The sequence below is a fragment of the Ornithorhynchus anatinus genome, chromosome 17 (genome assembly GCF_004115215.2).
Source record: "Ornithorhynchus anatinus isolate Pmale09 chromosome 17, mOrnAna1.pri.v4, whole genome shotgun sequence".
NCBI lineage: Eukaryota > Metazoa > Chordata > Mammalia > Monotremata > Ornithorhynchidae > Ornithorhynchus > Ornithorhynchus anatinus.
This window is the reverse complement of record NC_041744.1, coordinates 1,433,889-1,454,914: the sequence shown is the minus strand read 5'-3', so window position 1 is coordinate 1,454,914 and position 21,026 is coordinate 1,433,889. Positions and strand designations below refer to the sequence as shown.

General features: G+C 55.7%; 1 protein-coding gene across 1 annotated transcript in view; it reads left to right on the top strand.

Annotated features, from left to right (window-relative positions):
• The window catches only part of RABEP1 (rabaptin, RAB GTPase binding effector protein 1), a 37,565-nt gene that overhangs the window by 9,714 nt on the left and 6,825 nt on the right, over nucleotides 1-21,026 (top strand). Inside the window, exons 2-8 of the mRNA XM_029082399.1 lie at nucleotides 10,670-10,798; nucleotides 14,487-14,690; nucleotides 15,825-15,985; nucleotides 16,523-16,642; nucleotides 18,496-18,631; nucleotides 19,151-19,329; nucleotides 20,771-20,914. Coding sequence (XP_028938232.1) covers nucleotides 10,670-10,798; nucleotides 14,487-14,690; nucleotides 15,825-15,985; nucleotides 16,523-16,642; nucleotides 18,496-18,631; nucleotides 19,151-19,329; nucleotides 20,771-20,914 — 1,073 coding nt within the window. The remainder of the gene's footprint in view (nucleotides 1-10,669; nucleotides 10,799-14,486; nucleotides 14,691-15,824; nucleotides 15,986-16,522; nucleotides 16,643-18,495; nucleotides 18,632-19,150; nucleotides 19,330-20,770; nucleotides 20,915-21,026) is intronic.

Here is a 21,026-nt window from a genome sequence, read left to right as displayed (position 1 = left end):
CCACATGGGACAACCTGATTCCCCTGTGTCTACCCCTGCGCTTAGAACAGTGCTCTGCACATAGTAAGCGCTTAACAAATACCAACATTATCTGTAAAATGGGGATTAAGAGTGCGAAGCCCCATGTGGGACTGGGACTGTGTCCAACCCGATTAACTTGTGCCTACCCCACCGCTGAGAACAGTGCTTGGCACATAGTAAGCGCTTAACAAGTGCCATGATTAATTAGCAAATCCTGGATTAGGCCATTGACCTTGTTCCTGGGTACTTCACAGCCCGGCCCCAGGGTGTTACCCACAAGATGCAGGTTTCAGAGGCTTTTGCAGAGGCTTTTGTGCTGCGCTGGGCTATGAAGCCCTTTGGATTTTTTTTTTTTTAAATGGTATTTGAACACTTACCCAATACCCGCACCGTTCTAAGTGCTGGGGTAGACACAAGGCAGGTCAGGCTGGACACGGTCCCTGCCCCATATGGGGCTCACAGTCTCAATCCCTAATTTTTAGATGAGGTAATTGAGGCCCAGAAAATAAAGTGACTTGCCTAAAGTCACGCTGTCGACAGGTAGGGGAGCTGGGATTAGAACCCGGGTCCTTCTGACTCCCAGGCCTGGGTGGTATCCACTAGACCACACTGCTTCTCTAAGCCCTTTATTTCTCATCCACTGCCGGGATTACAACCAGCTCCTTTCGCATTAGTAGTCCCTTGCGGCTTCGCCTCAGTCCCCTCCTCGCCTCTCCAGGACGGCAGCCCGGGGATCCAACCTGATGATCTTGTACCTGCCCCAGCACTTAGAACGGTGCCTGGCATGTAGCATATGCTTAATAAATACAATTAAAATTCAAAAAAAATATAAACAAAAACAAAGGGCCCATGGTGACCTCTTCAGCCCCACTGGAGCCCAAGAGGTGAATCTCACCAACAGCATCGCTATCTCTGAGGACGGTGGATGGCCAGATCTGAGCTATAAATAGAGAAGCGGCGTGGCCTAGTGGATAGAGCCTGGGCATGGGAGTCAAAAGGACCTAGGTTTTAATCTAGGGTCCATCGCTTGTCCACTGGGTGACCTTGGGTAAGTCACTTCACTTCTCTGGGCCTCAGTTCCTCCATCTGTAAAATGGGGATTAAGACCTTGTGCCCCGTCTGGGTCTTGGACTGCGTCTGACCCGATTAGCTTGTATCTACCCCAGCCCATAGTTCAGTGCCTGGCACACAGTGAATGCCTCACAAATACCAATAGAAAAAAAGGAGGCAGCAGGGCATGTGGAGGGCCCAGTGATGAGCATCCGAAGCTTTGCCGCCAGTCATCCGACACGAACGTCTCCGCAGTGAAACCACGTAAGCCCTTCTTGATCCACCCCCACCTCGGACCTTGATCCACATGTGGTTTTTGGCTTGGTCCCTGTCTCCCGGTGCTCTCGCGGTCATTCATCTGCAAAACGAGAGTTTTCATTCAAAATCCCCGTCGGGACTCCCCGGCAGCCCGCCCAGCCTCGCGTAGCATTCCTGGATGGTGGAACCCACGGGGCCGTGGGTTTGGCTGGCGGGGCTGGAGAGAAGGCGGTGTCTCCGTGTCAATCAATGATATTGACTGAGCTCTTACTGTGAACAGAGTGCCGTGCTGGGTGCTTGGGCGAGCAGAATGCAGTAGGCAGTTGCCCTCAAGAAGCTTACAGTCTTCAGTTGCCTTTCTTCCCCTTGACTCTATTCATCGCCATTGTTCTCGTCTGTCCGTCTCCCCCGATTAGACCGTAAGCCCGTCAGACGGCAGGGACTGTCTCTATCTGCTGCCGACTTGTTCATTCCAAGCGCTTAGTACAGTGCTCTGCACATAGTAAGCGCTCAATAAATACTATTGAATGAATGAATGAATGAATGAATGACAGGGAGGAAAGACGAATGAGGGAGACGAGGTTCTGGCCTAGAGGGCAAACCCTGAAGGAACTGGTGGAGACAGAGCAGCGTCCCCCGTCCCTGGCACCAAGCCACGCCTGGTCATTATTTCCACCACTCTTCCCGCCTTGAGATTTGAGCACATTTAAACTGCACCTGCCTGACAGGTTACATCAGTCGAGAGTATTTATTAAGCACTTACTGTATTAAGCACATAACAATAATTGTGGTATTAAGTGCTCACTATGTGCCAGGCACCATACTAAGCGCTGGGGTAGATAAAAGCTAATCAGGGTGGACACAGTTCCCCCATGGGCTCACAGCCTTCACCCCCATTTTACAGATGAGATAACTGAGGCTCAGAGAAGTGAAGTGACTTGCCCAGGGTCACACAGCAGACAAACGGCAATGCCGGAAAAAGAACCCAGGTCCTTCTGACTCCCAGGCCCGGGCTCTAGCCGCTAGATTGCACCGCTTCTCGCGTGTTTTCTTGGGCGTGGACCTCTAGAGCGCGCCCCGAAATTCTCTAATGGCTGCTTGCGGGACCGTGATGATGCCCGAAGTTTGTCGGGTTGGGAAATGTTTCAATCAGTCAATCGATGGTATTGAGCACTCACTGTGTGTAGAGCACTGTATTAAGCGCTTGGGAGAGTCCGGCCCGGAGCGAGCTCACGGCCTCGCGTTGTCACTTCTGCCTCCGGGACACTCACTGCATCCTCCAACACGGGCAGCGGGCAAGGCCTTCCCTCCGCCGGACCCATCGCCGGCCAGAGCCCCAGGGCGAGAGAGAAGCAGCGTGGCCTAGTGGCTAGAGCCCAGGCTTGGGAGTCGGAAGGACCCGGGTTCCAGTTCCGGCTCCGCCACTTGGCTGCTGTGTGACCTTGGCCAAGTCACTTCTCTGGGCCTCAGTTACCTCATCTGGAAAATGGAGATTAAGATTGTGAACACCGTGTGGGACGGGGACTGCGTCCAACTTGATTAGCTTGGATGTACTCCAGCACTTAGTACGGTGCCTGGCACATAGTAAGCACGGAAACCCCACAGAGGAAAAAAAAACTATCCTTCGTGTCGCGTCGTCGATTCTGGAACGGCTTTCTTCGGAGCAGAAGGCTCGGAGGGCCCGGTTTCTTTCCGAGGAACAAGGGCTATTCCTTTCTCTTCCCATCTTTTATGCAGAGCTTCAGGCCCCTCGGGTCCTCCCAGGAACCGTATGTAAAAGGGCACCGGCTGTGGGCTCGAAGAGGGGAAGATATAATTGCTTTCGCGAACGCATCTCTGTCCGCCTGTGGTGTCGAGACCCCCAAAATCTCTCTCCGCCAAGCCTGGATTATCATATTTCTCGGTTTTCAAACCGCCCCTTTGTGCACGGGGGTGAGGAGAGGTGGGAGGGCGGCCGCTGCCGCCTGCTTTCCCCGGAATCGTTAACGACGAACGCGGGGAGAAACTTTGGGGACGTCCGGCGGGTGAGGCAGGAATGTCCAGGTCTCTCGTCATCAATTCCCGGGGAAATGTAGTCTACCCAGTTCCATTGTCAATGCGTTTGCGTAACCCCGCTGGTCGCAGCGGATAATCTTTCTGCTGTTTCAGCTGCTCGGAATCGCTTCCTGTATGAAATGATTGTCCGGGCCTGGTGGGAAGTAGGATGTGAGACCACTTTGTCATCCGTCGGTGGACAATAACCGGGTTTCGGGTAGCTCCGATAGGTTCTCGTTTTAAAGCCGAGGCCTTCACACTAACACGGACCTCCCCGATCCTTTCGGCCTCGCTTCTCCCTCTGCTCACATCTCGCCAGCAGTCTTCCTTTCCCGACCACGTCTTGCCAAACCGTACCCCCTTCCCTTCTTTAGAGCTTTCCTTAATCATCACCTCCCTCCTGGAGGCCTCTTGTGTCTGTGTGTGTTTAATGTTATTTGTTAAGCGCTTACTCTGTGCCACGCACTGTGCTACTCTCTGGGGTAGACGTAAGCTAGTCAGGTGGGACACAACCCACATAGGGCTCACGGCATTAATCCCCATTTTACAGTTGAGGTAACTGCGGCCAGAAGTGATTTACCCAAGGTCACCCAGAAGACAGATAACGGAGCCAGGATTAGAACCCAGGACCTCAGACTCCGAGGCCCAGGCTCTGTCCACTAGGCCAAGCTGCTGCTCAGGCCTTTCCTGAGTCTTTTTTTTTTTTTTTTTTAAATGGTATTTGTTAAACACGTTCTTTGTACCAGGCACTGAACTAAGCACTGGGGTAGATACAGGATCATCAGGTTGGACACGGTTCCTGTCCCACGTGGGGCTCACAGTCTTAATCCCCATTTTACAGCGCGGCTCAGTGGAAAGAGCCCGGGCTTGGGAGTCAGAGGTCATGGGTTCGAATCCCGACTCTGCCACTTGTCGGCTGTGTGACCGAGGGCAAGTCACTTAACTTCTCTCTGCCTCAGTGACCTCATCTGTAAAATGGGGATGAAGACTGTGAGCCTCACGTGGGACAACCTGACGACCCTGGATCGACCCCGGCGCTTAGAACAGTGCTCTGCACATAGTAGGCGCTTAACAGATACCAACATTATTATTATTTTATTATTATTTTACAGATGAGGCAACTGTGGCACAGAGAAGTAAAGTGACTTGCCCAGGGACACACATCAGACAAGTGGCGGAGCCGGGACTAGAGCCCAGGTCCTATTTATTAAGTGCTCACTGTGCACCAGGCTCCGTACTAAGCTCTGGGGAGATAGAAGTTTATCGGGTTGGACACGGGTTGCTCTGCCCGTTAGACCACGCTGCCTTTTGAATCCATCACCTTTCTGGATATCCATCTTATCCCATCGGCCACCTCAGTCCCCTTGGACCGAGCTGTTTAGTTATGATGTTTTTCACTGGCGGAAACCCAGTGCGCATACGTGTTCCCGCCCTCTTAGCTACGGCCTGTCAGTTTCTTTCCGCCTCCTCCCCCGTTAGACAGTAGGCCCGCCAAGGGCAGGGATCGCGTCTGTCTCATCTTTGGAAAGTTTCCCCAAGACCCCTGGTCCGGGGCTCCGTCCTCGGGCCCTCAGCGAGCACCGTCGATTGGGACGGCCTGACGTGGAGGTCCCGAATGTTTGATTCCAGGGAGAACTGGCCCCAGGAGAGAAACCAGCGATGAAGAGGGTTTTGTGCACATGCCGAGGATTCCAGCCCACCCCCTCATCGTTTCTCTGGCCAGCTCCGGCTGGGGATCCCTGGCCTTTTCCCTGTCCAGAGGCCCTGGGCTCCCGGGCTTACAGCTGCTTTGAATCCGGTGGCCTTGGCTTGTGTTTTAGATGTTGCCCCTCGGGGGTGATTATGAGCCTTGGGATGGGCTCTCGTCTTTCCCCTGGAGAGAAACACTTCCCCTCCCCACCCCATCCTCCTCTCCGGCCCACGGGCTGTATCTACCCCAGCTCTAAGAACAGCGCTTGGCAGCGTGGCTCAGTGGAAAGAGCACGGGCTTTGGAGTCAGAGGTCATGGGTTCGAACGCCGGATCGGCCACTTGTCAGCTGTGTGACTGTGAGCGAGTCACTTAACTTCTCGGTGCCTCGGTTACCTCATCTGTAAAATGGGGATTAAGGCTGTGAGCCCCACGTGGGACAACCTGATTCCCCTGCGTCTAACCCAGCGCTTAGAACAGTGCTCGGCACATGGTAAGCGCTTAACAAATACCAACATCATCATCAGCATATAATATAGTATTATATAGTAACACTTACTATTTTCCAGTGGCTTGGGTGACAGCTTGGAGCCAGAACAGGCAGCGTCTTAGTAAATTCTGCCAGTGGTTCATTTTACCAGCTTCAGGTTCGCTCATTTCTGTTTCCCGTACACGGCGAGTGTCCAGTGGGGAGAAAAGTTTTGTCTTCCACGGGCAAGTCGGTTGCGTCTGATAAAACTGCTGAAGGGCGGCCTCCTCTTGGAAACGAAGGCCGGCTAGATAGCTCTGTGGGTGTTAAGGAGGTGTTTTGAGTGTGGGGAGAGGGAGCGATCAGGTTGGAAAAAAATAAAGAAACCCCAGGCTGCTCACCAGCTAGAGCCCGATCTTGGGAGTCAGAGGACCTGGGTTCTAATCCCAGCCCCGCCGTTTGTCTGCTGGGTGACCTCGGACACGTCACCTCACTGGGCCTCAGTTACCTCCTCTTTAAAAGGGGGGTTAACACTGTGAGCCGCAAGTGGGACGTGAACTCTGACCAACCTGACGAACTTATATCTACCCCGGTGCTTAGTACAGTGCCGTGCAAGTGGTAAGCGCTTAGCAAATATAAAAACAAAACAATAACAAAAATCCAGATGGCAGGCTAGCAGGGACATAGGTCATGATTGGCAACTGAGTGAAAGTGAGTGACGAGAGGCGCCACAGCGGGAACAAGGAGCTGTGGGAGAAGCCGCGTGGCCTGGTGGAGAGAACACGAGGCTGGGAGCCAGGAGTTCTGGGTGTGAGCCGCGGCTCTGGCCTGCTATGTGACCTGGTGCGCGTTACCGACCCTCTCTGGGCCCTAGATTCCATCTTGGGAAGAAGAGGATCGGTGCCCCTTCCCTCCTGGGTTCTTGTGAGGATGGGAGACGAACGAACAGAAAGCATGTTGGGAGAAGAGCCGAGTGGGTTGTGGACCCTGGGCCGGGGGTGGGGAGTGGGTGAGCGGGGCCAGTGGCGAGGCACGAGGCCTGGGGGAGGCCCTCCCCGCACGCCGCTCCCTCTGCTCCTGCCCCCGCCCCCAGCCGGGCTTCTCCGGGGGCCGCGACACCGAGCTCCTCCGGGCGACTCTCCGGGCTTTCATGGAAGCCTCCGTCGATTGGAAAACCGGTTCCCCGGAGTCCTGTCCGCCCCTGACGAGCCCGAGACGTCGGTCCTGGAAGCTATTAGAGGCCGGCAGTGTGCCGAGAAGAGCGAGGAGGTCGTGACCGGCGCCTGCAAACTTCAGCTCAAGGCAGGGCTCAGAAGACACAGGGCCACGGGAGCCTGCATGTTCCGAAGGAACGGCAGGCAGAGGGGAAAGCAAGCCATTTCAACCTCTCTCTCTCTGAGTCTCTCTCTCAAGGACTCGCAGGTGTGATTCTTCGGCCCCTTTCCCACATCCTCTTACTGTCTTCCCTTCTGAAAATCGGGCCGGGCGTGGCTCGGGGAGCCCGTCCTCAATGCAGATGCACCACCGGCCCCTAGACCACTGACCAGTTCGGAGGCAGCGGGAAACGGTCTAGACGGCTCCCTTTGGGTCGTGGGGGTCTCTCCCCCCCACACGGGGGGGCAGAGGCGGCACAGCTCTCTTCCTTAGGTAGCCCTCTTGGGGTGTCTGGAACCTCATCTCTTCCTCCAAGCTTGCCCAGATGCCTGTCAGGACCACTGTCGTGCACAGCGAAACCCCACACATACAACGTCCCGGGAACCGGAAGCGGGAAGAAGCCAACTTTTAGGGCTTGCTTAGTTCCAAGGCTCCGCCCCTTCCCAAAGATCCGCCGGACAGACAGTCCGCACGTGGGCGTCGGGTTCTCGAGCGTCGAGTTTGACATCTCGGTGGAAAACGGAACGCGAGCCACCCACAGGGACGCAGACTGTGAACCCCACGGGGGACGTGGACTGTGTCCAACCTGATGGTCTCATATCCACCCCGGCGCTTAGTCCGGCACCTGGCACCCAGTAAGCGCTTACCAAATACCAAGTCCTCTAGATGGTAAGTTTGTCCTCTTGACTCCAAGCTCCTTGTGGGCAGGAGGATGTGACTGTGTATGGAGGTATTGTACTCTCCCAGGCGCCTAGTACAGCGCTCTGCACCCAGTAAGGACTCATTAAATACGATCAAATGATTGAAAGAATGAAAATACCATTTCGAACAGGGTAAGGTTACCTGGTGGCAATTTTAAATGGCCAAGGAGTCAACTTCTTCGCCCTGGTACGTCAGAACGTCGGGTGTTGGGATGGAGCTGCCCAATTTATAGGAGATGTTAGAAATCTGCAAAGGAGATATTGGAAGCAGGTTTAGCAGATACCTGGGTCCCCAGGTTTCTTTCCTGGCCGATGGAGTTCTCGCCCCTTCTCCTCTTTTCCTTTCGGACCAGACTGGCCAGTTTGGGGAAGGAGGTTGTGTGCCTCTGGGCGAACCTGGGGCTTTCCACCCCTGGCCGTTTTTCTTATCACGTATTTTCCTCACCTCTTCCCCTTTAATGTACTACATGCACGCAGTAAGGGGACATGCACGCAGTAAGGGGACACGAGGCTAATAGACTAGAGCCATGCTTGGACGTAGGGTAGACACAGGTCAGCGCTCGGGCCCGGGGTCGGGGCCGGCACGGCCAGGATAGCTGAGGGTTCAGTGCTCTTCCAGTGGGTCGGCCCATGTCGGAGCAGATGATGTGGTGTTTCACCCCTCTCCCTGCCATGGAGAAGCAGCATGGCCTGGTGGAAAGAGCCCGGAGGCTTGGCAATCAGAGGACATGCGCTCTAATCCTGGCTCTGCCACATATCATCTCACTTTTCTGTGCCTCAGTGAGCTCATCTGTAAAATGGGGAGTAAGATCATGGAGCCCCATGTAGGACAGCGACTGTGTCCAATCTGATTAACTTGTATCTACCCCAGCGCTCAGAATAGTGCTTGATATATAATAAGCGCTTAACAAATGCCATATTTACGGTTATTCTGGAGAAGCGAGGCTGGCACTGGGCTCCGGTCAGCCCTCGTGGTCACCGTTCGGGCCAGGGTGGCGGGTTGGGTACCTGGGGGCTTTAAAAATTCTCTTCGCGGTAAGGGCAAGGGATGTGAGATTTTAAGTAGCCCGTGCTTAAAATAAAGAAGTAAAGAACGCAAGGCGAAACGATACCACCTGGGATCATTGTAGGTGGCTCGGCGGGACCACCCTCCCCGTTAGGGAAGAAACCGCCCTAATCCTTTCCTTGCCCGAACTACGGCCCACGCGGCCCCCCAGCCCCGCCGGTCTGCTTCCCTTTGGGTGAGGAAGAGGTTAAAGTGACCCGGGGTTAAATCTGCCCACGGCTCCCCGAACAATCGTAGTTGGAAACAGCCCGGCCCTGTCGGAACCGGGGGCAGCCCGCTCCGGGTCACCTCCTCCGCTGGTACCCCCCGCGGGACCGACCGGCATAAAAGGAGGATCGCCCGGGCCCCTCTCCCTGAAGCCCCCATTGCCGCACGCCTGAAAATTCCCCACTTAAATGTTTTCAGTCTCGTCGTCTTACGGCGTGCTGGCGTGCAAAAGTGGGACCTGCAAAGCTCCCCGGCGGGCAGGGTGGGGTGGGGGGTGGATGTTACCAGGTCTCTGCCGCTGCCCGGCCCTGACAGGCTTGCGGGGAGGGCTCTGAGCAGTTCACTGCCCCTTCTGCTGTGGCACAGCTGGGACTACCCACAGGGACTTTCACCACTGGGAAGGTGGATTTTCTGTCTTTGTCTTTGCGTATGTATATGCATATAAAATCTGGGAAATTTCTGCAACTCACAGGGGGATGCACTTAATGGATTGGCAGAAAAGGGCAACTGCGGTTTTTAAAATTCAAAATTGGCTCCGATCGTGGACCTTAGAACCTTCTCACTGCCATGTCACCGGTGAAGCGTCTGCCTGTTGGAGGGCAAAGGTTGCCCCCGGGGCCAGAGGTGCTCCGGTGGCGCGGTCGGCCCTCCCGGCACGGCATCCCTCCGGCGCCGGAGCCGGCATCTCGCTCTTCGGGGATCCGGGGCCGATGAGGGACAGGAGGGGCCCCGGGGCGTGAGGTCCGGTTTTCCTCCCTCTCTTCGGCTCCCCCCGGCTTGCGGCGGTAATTGGGTCCAAAGTCTTCAGCAGACGAGGCGTGGTTTGGCTTCCGAGACAACAGAGAACCCGGACTGTGGGGACGGCAGCTCGGAGAAACCGTTCTATTTGGTGAAAATGGTCTTTTTTTCTAGCTCAGAACCGGCCCCGGGGGCTTCAGCTGGCAGCGAGGAGGCAGCTGCAGGTTTTCGCCCTCTGCTTCCACGTTTCTCGCAACTCTCGTCTAGTTGAGGGGTTTCCAACCCTCAAGTGACTAAATGGGGCCTGTGTCCCGCGGCTGTGGGTTGTGTCCCTTTCTCCCCGTCCGAATGGACTCCAAAGTGGGAGGGCAAGGGGCTGGGTTCTCCCTCAGTGGGGCAAACCCCAGGAATGCCTCCTGGTGGCCCTGGTCCTCCCTTCCCCTGCCCCCTAGTCCTGTTCCTTCCGCCTCCTGTCCCTTCCCGTGGCTGGCTTGTGCTGGGGCAGTCTCCCCTGTAGGACTGTAAGCTCTTGGAGGGCAGGACCGAAGATCCTGGCCTCGCCTTCCCCTCCCTAGGGCTCAGCCTGGCAGTCAGTGCTGGGGACCGGTCAGGATGGTTGTCGTTCAAGCAGTAGTCGCGCCCAGACCCAAAACGCAGGGAGAGCAAGCTTCCTGATGACGCCTTTCGGCGGGGAGGGCGGACAGCAGGACAGGGGGCTGGGCGCCTCCCAAAACCCAGTTCGCAGGGAGCGGACGAGCTGGGAAACCCCCCGAAGGAGCCGGGGACGTTCCCGTTAGCTGAGCGCTTCGGGCCACTTCCGGCAGAGATCCCTGTTGGAGAAATGGGACTCCCCGCTTGGAGGCGAAGCAGGGAAAACAGCTCAGGTTCTTTCCCAGTAAGATGGTCATATTTGGGGTCAGGGGCGAGGCGTAGCCAGGGTCAGAGCCTCCCGTCAACCCTCGAGTAGACTTAGTGGCGGGACAGGGACGGAGACTTTTAACCAACAGAGGTGTTTCCCTCGGCTTTATCTCGCTCTCCTCCTCTCTCTTTCCCTCCCCTGAAGCTTCTCTCCAGCAACGCCTGGAAGAATTGGAAAAAATCAACGCTGAGTTTTTACGCACCAAGCAGCAGCTTGAGCAAGAATTTAACCAAAAGAGGGCAAAATTCAAAGAGCTGTACCTGGCCAAAGAAGGTGAGTCCCCTGCTCCTCTCCTCCTCACAGAGCGCCGGATCTCGAGGTGGAGGACCGGTCTCCCCACCTCCCTGGACCGTGATCCCACGGGGAAGCCGTCAGCGGGGGGCCTTCTGTCAAGGAATGGAAAAGCGCGTTGTGAAATCCTTCCCTCTTTCCAATCTTCAAAGCTGGGTATCCTGGGATGGGTGAGGGGAGCGTGGTAGAGCTTGATGTTCATTCCATCCCATCCCACAAATTCCTCCCAAACGTGCCCGGGCCTCCGTCGACCCTGTTTCTCCTCCCCAAGGCCTGAGGTGAGATGGCTTCTGTTCCTGCTCACTCTGGAAAATCCGGGCGGCGTGTCCAAAAGGGTCATATTAGGCTACCCTTCCAGCTCAACAGGACCGCGGACGCTACGCTGTTGTATGAAGTGTGCGTGCCTGCTTCCCGGCTCCCTCACAGAGGCGGGCTGGAATTTGGGGTGGTCTCTATAGCCACTTCTTTTGGGAAAATGCTTCCCCATTCTCCCAAGCAACCATCCTGTGGATGATAAAGCCGAAGCTTCCCTTCCTATCAACCATTCCATCATATTTACTGAGCATTTACTCTGTGCAGGGCACTGTACTAAACGCTTGGGAGGGTTCAACACAAGAATATAACAGACACATTGCCTAACTACAACGAGCTTGCGGTCTAGAGGGGGAGACAGACATTAAATTGCAGATCTGTACGTAAGTGCTTTGGGGCTGGGGGTGAGGGAGACGGTGAATAAAGGGAGTAAGGGTGATGCAGAAGGGAGTGGGAGAAGAGGAAATGAGGGCTTAGTTAGGGAAGGCCTCTTGGAGGAGATGGGCCTTCAATAAGACTTTTGAAGAGGAGACATTGTCAGTTATGAAGAGGGCAGGCATTCCAGGACAGAGGCAGGACGTGAGCAAGAGGTTGATGGAGAGTTGGGCGAGACCGAGGTACAGCGAGTAGGTTGGAATTAGAGAAGCAAAGTGTGCGGGCTGGGTAAGTTCTCCCACCTCCCGCTCCAAAGCACTTAGGTATATATGTGTATATCTTTAATTCTATTTATTTATGCCTGTTTATTTGTACCGACGTCTGTCCCTCTCTAGACTGGGAGCCCTTTCTGGGCAAGGATTTTCTCTCTATTGCTGTATTGTACTTTCCAACCGCTTAGTACAGTGCTCTGCACCAGTAAGCGCTCAGTAAACGCAACCGAATGAACGAGAGCGGTGAGGTGAGGTAGAAAGGGGACGAGAGGAGTGAGTGTTTTGAAGCTGATGATAAGGAGTTTCTGTGTGATGCGGAGGTGGTTGGACAATCACTGGAGCTTCTTGAGGGAAACGTGGACCGAACGTTTTTGTAGAAAAATGATCCAGGCAATAGAGTGCAGTAGGGACTGGAATGGGGAGAGTCAGGAGGCAGAGGGGTCAGCAAGGAGGCCGAATAATCAGGGAGGGCTAGGATGAGTATTTGGACTAGCAAGGGTGCAGTTTGGATGGAGGGAGAAGGATGGATTTTAGCGATGTAGTGAAGGTCGAACCAGCGGGATTTAGTGATAGATTGACTGTGTGGGTTGATGGGTGAGAGGAGACGAGGATAACGACAAAGTTACAGGCTTGTGAGACAGGGAGGATGGTCGTGCTGTCTACAGTGATGGGAAAGTCGCAGGGAGGACAGGGTTTGGGTAGGAAGATTAGGAGTTCCTGGGCCACCCCCCACCACACTGAGAAGGCTTTCCCCAGCACAGTTTGGGGAGTGGTAATCCGAGTCGATAATCCTATCCTGTCCTCTTCCTGACTTCCCTATGACCGAGGACGGTACGACCATCCTTCCCGTCTCTCAGGCCCGCAACCTCGGTGTCATCTTCGACTCGGCTCTCTCGTTCACCCCACACATCCAATCCGTCACCAAAACCTGCCGGTCTCACCTTTAGAATATCGCCAAGATCCGCCCTTTCCTCTCCACCCAAACGGCTGTCTTACTGCTACGGGCTCTCGTAATATCCCGGCTAGATTACTGTCTCAGCCTAGGGGCCATCTTCTTTTCTAAAGCGTCTGGCTTCAGGGTTCCAACCCTAAATCGGGCCACCCCTCCCCACCAGTCAGCCGCTCAACCTTCAGCGTTGACTGAGGGCCTGCTGTCTGCCAAACACTCAGTGACCCCGGAGGGCCATCCCCTGCCTGCCCTCAGAGAGCTCAGAGTCCAGCGGGCTCCTCCCCAGCACCCCTTCTGGGCTCTCTTTTGCAGGAATCCCTCCAGTGATCAAATGTAGGTGTTTTCTGAAAAAGAAGGAAATTTCAAGCGTGAGGCAGCTGGGAAAGGAGGCCCGCATCTCAAGGATCAGCTCCTGCCCGCCTCCCTATCTTCTCTCCCCCCGCCCCACCCCGAACCCCTGTACTCTCCAAGCACTGTCGGGGCCCGGGTGATCCTGGTGGCACATCCAGATCGCTATGGCTAATGTATTTCAGTTTTTTGCAGTTTTTCAACCCCTAATACCTTGTCGGCACAGCCGACAAGAATAACTTCTAGCGACATTTTTGGAAACGCATTTGCTTAAAGTGACCCTGCTTATTCATTGATTTTTTTTTTTTTCCTTTTGGCCTTCCTGGAGAAAACGCACTAAGCGCTTAAAAAAACAAAACCCAACCATATCAATTTAAACGTTGGCAACCTGACAACGTATGTGTACGTTTTTAAAAATCGAGAAGGAAGTGGCAGAGAAGGTGACTCTGAACCGGCAGCCATGCTGGTATTTCCGTTCCGGTGCACCAAGCCTAGGGGAGGTGCTTAGAAATTGTTGCCCCCAGCCCTGGTTTGTGCACGAGCCCAGCATGGAGAAGATCGAACTATCAGCCAGACTGTCTCTTGGCCTGCAGACTCTCATCCCTTTGGGGAAAAAATTAAATAAATATTTCCAAACCTGGCAGAGCATCTGGCCGTCCAGAGCCCTGAAAGAGCCAAATCTTATGACTGTTCGATCTCTAGAAACAAACATCCGTTCAATATGGCGGCCCCTAAGGTCCTCGGTCTCGGGAAGAGCATTGTGTGCGGGGCTTTTGGAGTGTCCGAACCTTCCCCCGCAGCTGGGCCCTGGATGTTCACACTGCTGGTCCTTACTCTAAACCAACAGACAATGACTCTCCCCTGCCTTCTGAGCCATATTGAAGGCACATCTCCTCCAAGAGCCCTTCCCTGACTAAGCCCTCTTTTCCTTTTCTTCCCCTCCCTTCTGGGTCACCCTAACTTGTTCCCTTTATTCATCCCCCCCATCCCAGTCCCACAGCACTATTTACATAGCTGTCATTTATGGTTAGGGATGGATCACCCAACACCCCTGACTTTTTCCCCAGTGACCCAGCCCTTACCAGTCCACATCCCTGACTGTCCCCTCTCCATCTCTGATTTCCTCTAGTGACCCAGCACAGACCATTTCACACCCCTGAGTCTTCGCCTCTCCATCCCTGACTCTTCCCCTCCCCACCCCCATTTGTCTCCTTGGGACCTAGCCCGGACCATCCGGCACCCCCGACTCTTTCCCCTCAGGTGACCCGCTGTGAGGGGTCGAGGAGCCCAGCCCTCTTTCCGAGTCGACCGAATGAGAGCTAGAATTTGAGCCTTGAATTCTCGGGGGGGACGGGGTGCCCCGGTGGCGAAGGCCTCCACCGTTTCCCCGGGGGATCCTCTCGCTCTTTTCCAGAGGACCTGAAGAGGCAGAGCGCGGTCCTGCAGGCGGCCCAAGACGACCTGGGAAACCTCCGGACTCGACTACGGGAGGCCCAGGCGGAGATGGAGAACATCAAGGCCGTGGCCACCGTCTCTGAGAACACTAAGCAGGAAGCGATCGACGAGGTGAAGAGGCAGTGGCAGGAAGAGGTGGCTTCGCTGCAGGCTGTCATGAAAGGTAAAGCCCACAGGCACTGGGTCCCCTGGTGGGGATAGAGCCAAGATCTGAAGGGCTCGTTGAGGGGGCTCCTCACTTTTCCCGTTCATTCATGGGACAAATGGTGGGAAAGCTACCGAAATTCTCACAGGCCCCTCGATGCTGTAATAAGCCAGCTGACTCAGCTGAGGAGGAAGATGGGTGCTGTTCTGACCCGGACCATTTTAGCCCACGGGAGGCATCCTTCTGTCTGAGGGCACGGCCTCTCCTTCCTCTAACAGGAAGACGGAGGAGTTCCGTGCAGCCGGCTAGGCCAAAGCCTTCTGAGACCCACAGATAATTTTAAGGCGTGCGCATGCATCGAGACCCTCACGGTTCCTCTCGAACCCTGTGGGAACAGTTCCACAAGACCCCGAACAGCGGCCCCCGTAGTCCAGATCTCTGAGGGAGGAGGAGTTCTCATCTTTCGAGGGGCTCAGAAACATCCCGTTGAGAAAACACCCCTGTCGGTTTCGGAATCTTCAAGTGTTTTTCCTCTCTCAAAAACCTCTGTGCTGTGAAGGCCCTCCACAGTCCACAGCCCGGATTTGATTTCATGGCCTAGTGGTTAGAGCACGGGCCTGGGAGTCAGAAGGTCATGGGTTCTAACACCGGCTCCACCGTTTGGGGAAGTCACTTCACTTCCCTGGGCCTCAGTTACCTCATCTGTAAAATGGGGAGTGAGCCCCACGTGGGTCAGGGCCTGTGTCCAACCTGATTTACTCCTCTCCACCCCAGCGCTAAGTAGAATGCCTGGCACAGAGGAAGCGCTTAACAAGTACCACGATTAATAGTATTATTACTTCAGCCGGACCCCACAGAATCTACACACAGTGCTCTCAGGACGTACATCTTGACTGTCCATAATCCATCAGACATCGGATACCACGGTCAGAATTAACCGGCTGTCTCAGACCCGGAAACCCAAATAATTCAGTTCATTGCATCCTGGGAGGAGGAGCTCATCCCCGTCATTCGTCTGCGTCTACACGGCCCCCAATCTTTAGGGAGCTGGAGGTGGCCCCAAGTCGGCCCGTGACGGCTCCCAGGTGGAAATCCGGATGGGTCAAGTTGTGGTTCCACGGAGTGAATCCCGGCCGGGTCGTGTTTTTCTAGAAACAGTTCGGGACTACGAGCACCAGTTCCACCATCGGCTGGAACAGGAGCGAGCGCAGTGGGCTCAGTACCGGGAGACTGCTGAGAGGGAAATCGCCGACCTGAGAAGGAGGCTGTCCGAAGGCCAAGAGGAGGAAAATCTAGAAAATGAAATGAAAAAGGTACAAGGAGGACTCTTGGGGAGGAAAAAAAAAAATGCAAAAAAAATATTCAGAAAGTGTGTTTTCTGTTTGGGGTAGGCGGTGGTGGGGGTCCAGAAAATGAAATAGGTAGGGGGAGGTACCCCGAGAGCGGTACCTCCTTGAAAATTGGATCGGGGGTGGGAGGGATGAGGCGAATGGCATTAGAAGGGCAGGAGAGGAGATCTAGAAATCAAAATTAAAAGTTACGGTGGAATATTTTAACACGGAACCGTTTGAGTTGGGAAGTGGGACTGGCATGTAAGTTAGTCTAATGAAACAGGATGGGGAAGGTATTCTAGAGTTGTAGAGGATTTTACAGAGCACTTAAAGCATGTAGTGAAGTGACAACACGTGGCCCGGCCGGATCGAGCATGGTTTTCCCAACCCTTTCTCCAAATGAAACGCGTCACAAGGTTAGGGTTTTTCGGGGACGAGGGTGAGCGGAGACCCTCCCCCCCGGCCCCGAAAGAACCCCAGAGAGCATGTAACCCCATTTTTACCGCCCGTCCCCTTCAGGCCCAAGAGGACGCAGAGAAGCTCCGCTCGGTCGTGATGCCGATGGAGAAGGAGATTGCTGCTTTAAAGGAGAAACTGACGGAGGCCGAGGACAAGATTAAGGAGCTGGAGGCCTCAAAGGTATTCGGAAGCCTCCCAGAGGAGTTTCCTCCTCAAGTTTGCCTTAGGCCGGAGGGTAGAACAGAACGAGGGCGGGCTCCAGAAGAAGCGGTACTCAGAAAGAAATGAAAGGGAGCTTGGCGTTCAACCTGCCTCCGGAATAAGAAGAAGAATTGCGGCGTTTAAGCGCTCACTGTGTGCAAGCGCTGGGGTAGATGCAGTTCGGTCAATTCCGACCCAGGCCCTTCTTAGTGGTAATGGTTATCAGGGTAATTATTGGGTGCCCTCTGGGTGCAGTGCACCATACCGAGCGTTTGGGCAGGGCAGGAGCAAGAAGTGACACGATCCATGTCCGCAGGGAGTGCCCGTGATCACGGGAGGGACAGGAAGTAGAGTAGTCAAAATAAATCATCATATGGACACCTAAAAAAACCTAGCTGCCACAGCGGTGCCGAGGATGGTTAGAGATGAGAACCTAAATGCGAGAGGCGGCTACTGGCTTAATCTAATCAAGAAGGACTTTTCTTGAAAATCGCCAAGAGCCATTTTGGGGCAGTGTCCTCAGGGAAGGTCAGTGCTTTGGCTCCGGATGCCCCAAGAAACAGCATTCCTTCTTCTGTTCAAGACCTATTTTAAAGCAGCTGGTCTCAGGATATAATCGACCAGTGGCGTTTATTGAGCGCTTACTATGTGCAGAGCGCCGTACTAAGCGCTTGGGAGGGCTTGATACAGGGGAATCCTGCCCACCACGCACTTCCAGGCTAGACGGAACAGAAATCTGGGATCTAAAAATCCACACTGGTCGGGATATTTCTTTGTCGACGCTCCCACAAGCAGCTATTCTTGCAGTTCCATTAGTCTATCTGACACTTCCCTCAGAAATCCAAACCGGTTGACCCAGCTGGGAAGCTAGAAGCTACTGCGGACATTCTGTTCCCCATGCCGAGGCAGAGGGGGATCGGAGGCCCGGACCCTCGTCTGAGTGTTTGAGCGATAGTCTGGAGGCCCCCAGCTTAGCCTGAGAGTCCCCTCTGTGGGAGACAACCCAGCCAACGCGGCTCGACCTCAGCCCTTAGTGCAGTGCCCGGCACGTAGTAAGCGCTTGACAAACGCCATGATGATTTTCATGGAGAGAGAAAATTGGTGGGGCATCACAAGAGAGTAGGATCCTGCAGGGGAAGGCAAGTTCTTTGGATACTCCACAGAGCGGGTCATCCACTCTCAGGATGGCAAGTTAATGGTGTTTTCAGTACGTGGAGACCACAGATTTTTTGCAGGTCCATTGATATATCTATTTAACCAATTAACTTTTATCTACCCCAGCACTTAGAATAGTGTTTGACACCTAGCAAGCACTTATAAATACTATTATTATTATCATCATAACTATTTAATACATGTATTTGAGAATTGGGTATGCAAGTGGAACAGCGTGGCCTAGGGGGAGAGCCCGGCCCGGGGGGTCAAAGGAGCTGGGTTCTTATCCCGGCTCTGCCACTTACCTGCTCTGTGACCCCGGGCGAGTCACTTGACTTGTCCGGGCCTCCGTTTCCTCAACTGTAAAATGGGGATTGGAGTCCCGTTCTCCCTCCTACTTAGACCCTGAGGCCCACGTGGGACAGGGACCGTGTCCGACATGATTAACTCGTCTCCCCCGCAACGCTTAGACCAGTGCTTGAAACACTGTATGAGCGCTTAACAGATGCCGTAAAAATGACAGTGATAAGTTCGGCTACCACTGTGTATTTGGCCAAGGTGCATCCGCTGCTAATCAGGAAATGAAGACCAGGCAAGTCGGGTATTCCAAAGAGTTCCGCTGAACAGAGAAACCGGCACGTATCTGTTCCTAGACGCGCTTTTTCCCCACGCCCTAGGTTAAAGAACTGAACCATTACCTGGAAGCCGAAAAGTCTTGCCGGACGGATCTGGAGATGTACGTAGCCGTCCTGAACACCCAGAAGTCGGTCCTGCAAGAAGATGCCGAGAAGCTCCGGAAAGAACTGCACGAAGGTAGCCGCTCCCCCCCCCCCGGCAGATAACGGCCTTGGGGTTCTCTGGGTCCGGTTGACCTCAGGCCGGTGGGGTCCAGCTAATCGGTGGTACTTATCGAGTGCTATCCTTGTCCAGAGAGCTGTACTGAGCGCCGGGGAGAGTACGGTGCCACAGAGTCGGTAGATTCGTCCCACGATCTTTCTGGGCCGCCGCCGGAGATGTGGGGGAGGCGGGTGGGCGGGGGAGCCTAGAGGGAGCTGCCCCACCCCTTCTGGGGGTCCCGAAGGCAGGGCTTCGGGCCGGCCCCGGGCGGGAGAGCGCTGAGTCCCTGTGGATTCATTCATTCAGTCGTATTTATTGAGCACTTACCACGTGCGGAGCACCGTCCCGACGGGCCCGGGTTTGCCACGCGGCGTAGACCGGGACCCGAGCGGCAGGGTGGCCCCCGGGGAGCGGGTCCGGCCTCCTTCCGACCTCCAGAGCGTCATCGGCGCGTGTGTCCGTGTGTGTCTGTGCGGCGGTCGGGTCCCGGAGCAGTGTGCCGCCTGTTAGAGCAAGAGCGTCAGCAGCACAACCAGCTGAAGCACACGTGGCAGAAGGCCAACGACCAGTTCCTGGAGTCCCAGCGCCTGCTCATGCGGGACATGCAGCGCCTGGAGAGCGTGCTCACCTCCGAACAGCTCCGCCAGGTCCAAGAGCTCAAGAAGAAAGACCAGGTGACCGGAGCCGCTCGGGGGCGAGGCCAGAGGCATCCGTTCGTTCCGTTCCCTCGTCGGTGTTTATCGAGCGCTTCCCGTGTGGACAAGCGCCGGACCGAGCGCTCGGGAGAGGATGACGGGACAGTCAACGGACACATTCCCTGGCCACAGCGAGCTCACGGTCTAGAAGGGGGAGACGGGAATAGGAATAAAGAAATGACAGATACGGATGTAAGTGCAAAGTGGGCGGGCCGGATTGAAGTAGGAGAGTAGCAAGGTGAGGTAGGAGGGGGCAAGTTGATGGTGAGTTTTCGGTGAGGCCGACGGTGAGGGGTCTGCGACCCCAGGCCTCACCCCTAATCCCCCCTCCGGCGTCCCGGGAGTAGGGGCTTCTTGGGGTGGGCGTGCCGGAATCCCCGGAGCAGAAGGGGACAGTGGGGGATTGGAACGTGGGGCTCCGCGGGGCTCCGACCTGCTGTTGAAGGGGCCGGGGGGCCGAGGGGGCTTCTCGGCCTCCTCCCGCTTTTCTTCCCCTGCAGGGTCAGACCCCTTGTCTCGCTGTCTCTCAGCCTCCGTCTCACTCTCTGTCCATCCAGAGGAAGGGACCGGATAGGCGGGAGGGAGTTCCCGGCCGCACACCGTCCATCCCATTTCCCCACAGCCTCTAGAGAGATTGAAAATCAATCAATCAGTGGTATTCATTGAGCATTTACTGTGTGCAGAGCACCGGACTTGGAGGAATACAATATAACACATATAACAATATATGTTCCTCACAATGGATTGCATTTTGCATCCCAGAGATTTCTCTGAGCTCATCATCTCTCTCTTCCTGAGCATCCTGCTCACTTGCCTCAGGTTGGTCATCTCCTCCTCTCCCCCAGATCCAGGGCCGAACCGGCTGGGTTCCAAAGGGCACGGGTGTTGGTAGGGCACCCTCCGGGCCCTGGAGCAGGGTTGGGCCCAGATCACTGCTCCTGCCTCTCCCTTGGCTTAGGGTGGAGATGGCACCCGCCCAATCCTTCCGCCTCTCCCAGAGCGCTCTGTACGGCGCGGCGGGGCCCACCGACGAATAAATGCCGATGGTTGATCGATCGGCTTGGGGAAGCTGAATTCCCCACTCCTCTGTCCCGAGGCCAAGGCCCTTCCCTCATCAAACCTTGGGCCGCGATCGGCCCCCCGACTCATTTGTGGGAGGGGGAGAAGCCAAGTGGGATAGGCCGGGGGGTGCGGATTGGGGTCACTGGATCGGAGAGCTGGGGTCAGGCCCGGGGGAGGTGGTCAAGGCATCGGGCTTGGGCTCGTGGCACCACTCCCCGCCCCGGGGGGTGTCCGCCGCTCCCCCCGCAGCTTCTCTCGCCTGGGGTTCCCCGTCCGGCTGGGCGGCCTCGAGGGGCGGGCCCGGGGCCGGCTGCCGGGCTCAGATGCCGGTTGGCGCTCTGGTCCCTCCGGGTGTCAGGAGGAAGACGAGCAGCGGCGGCTGGACAAGGGGAAGGAGGAGCGGAAGGCGGCCGACCCGGAGGAGGAGGAGGAGGCCGCCAAAGCCCCGGCGGTGTGCGCTCTGGCCCACGAGGACCCCCTCGCCCAGTTCCCCGGCAAAGAGGTAATCCCGTCCCCGCCCCTCCCCGACAGTCACGGTGAGCGAGCCCGGAACGGGCAAGACGCGGCCGGCGCGGGCCCTGCGCGCCGCCCCACCCCCCGGCCCTCTAACCAGG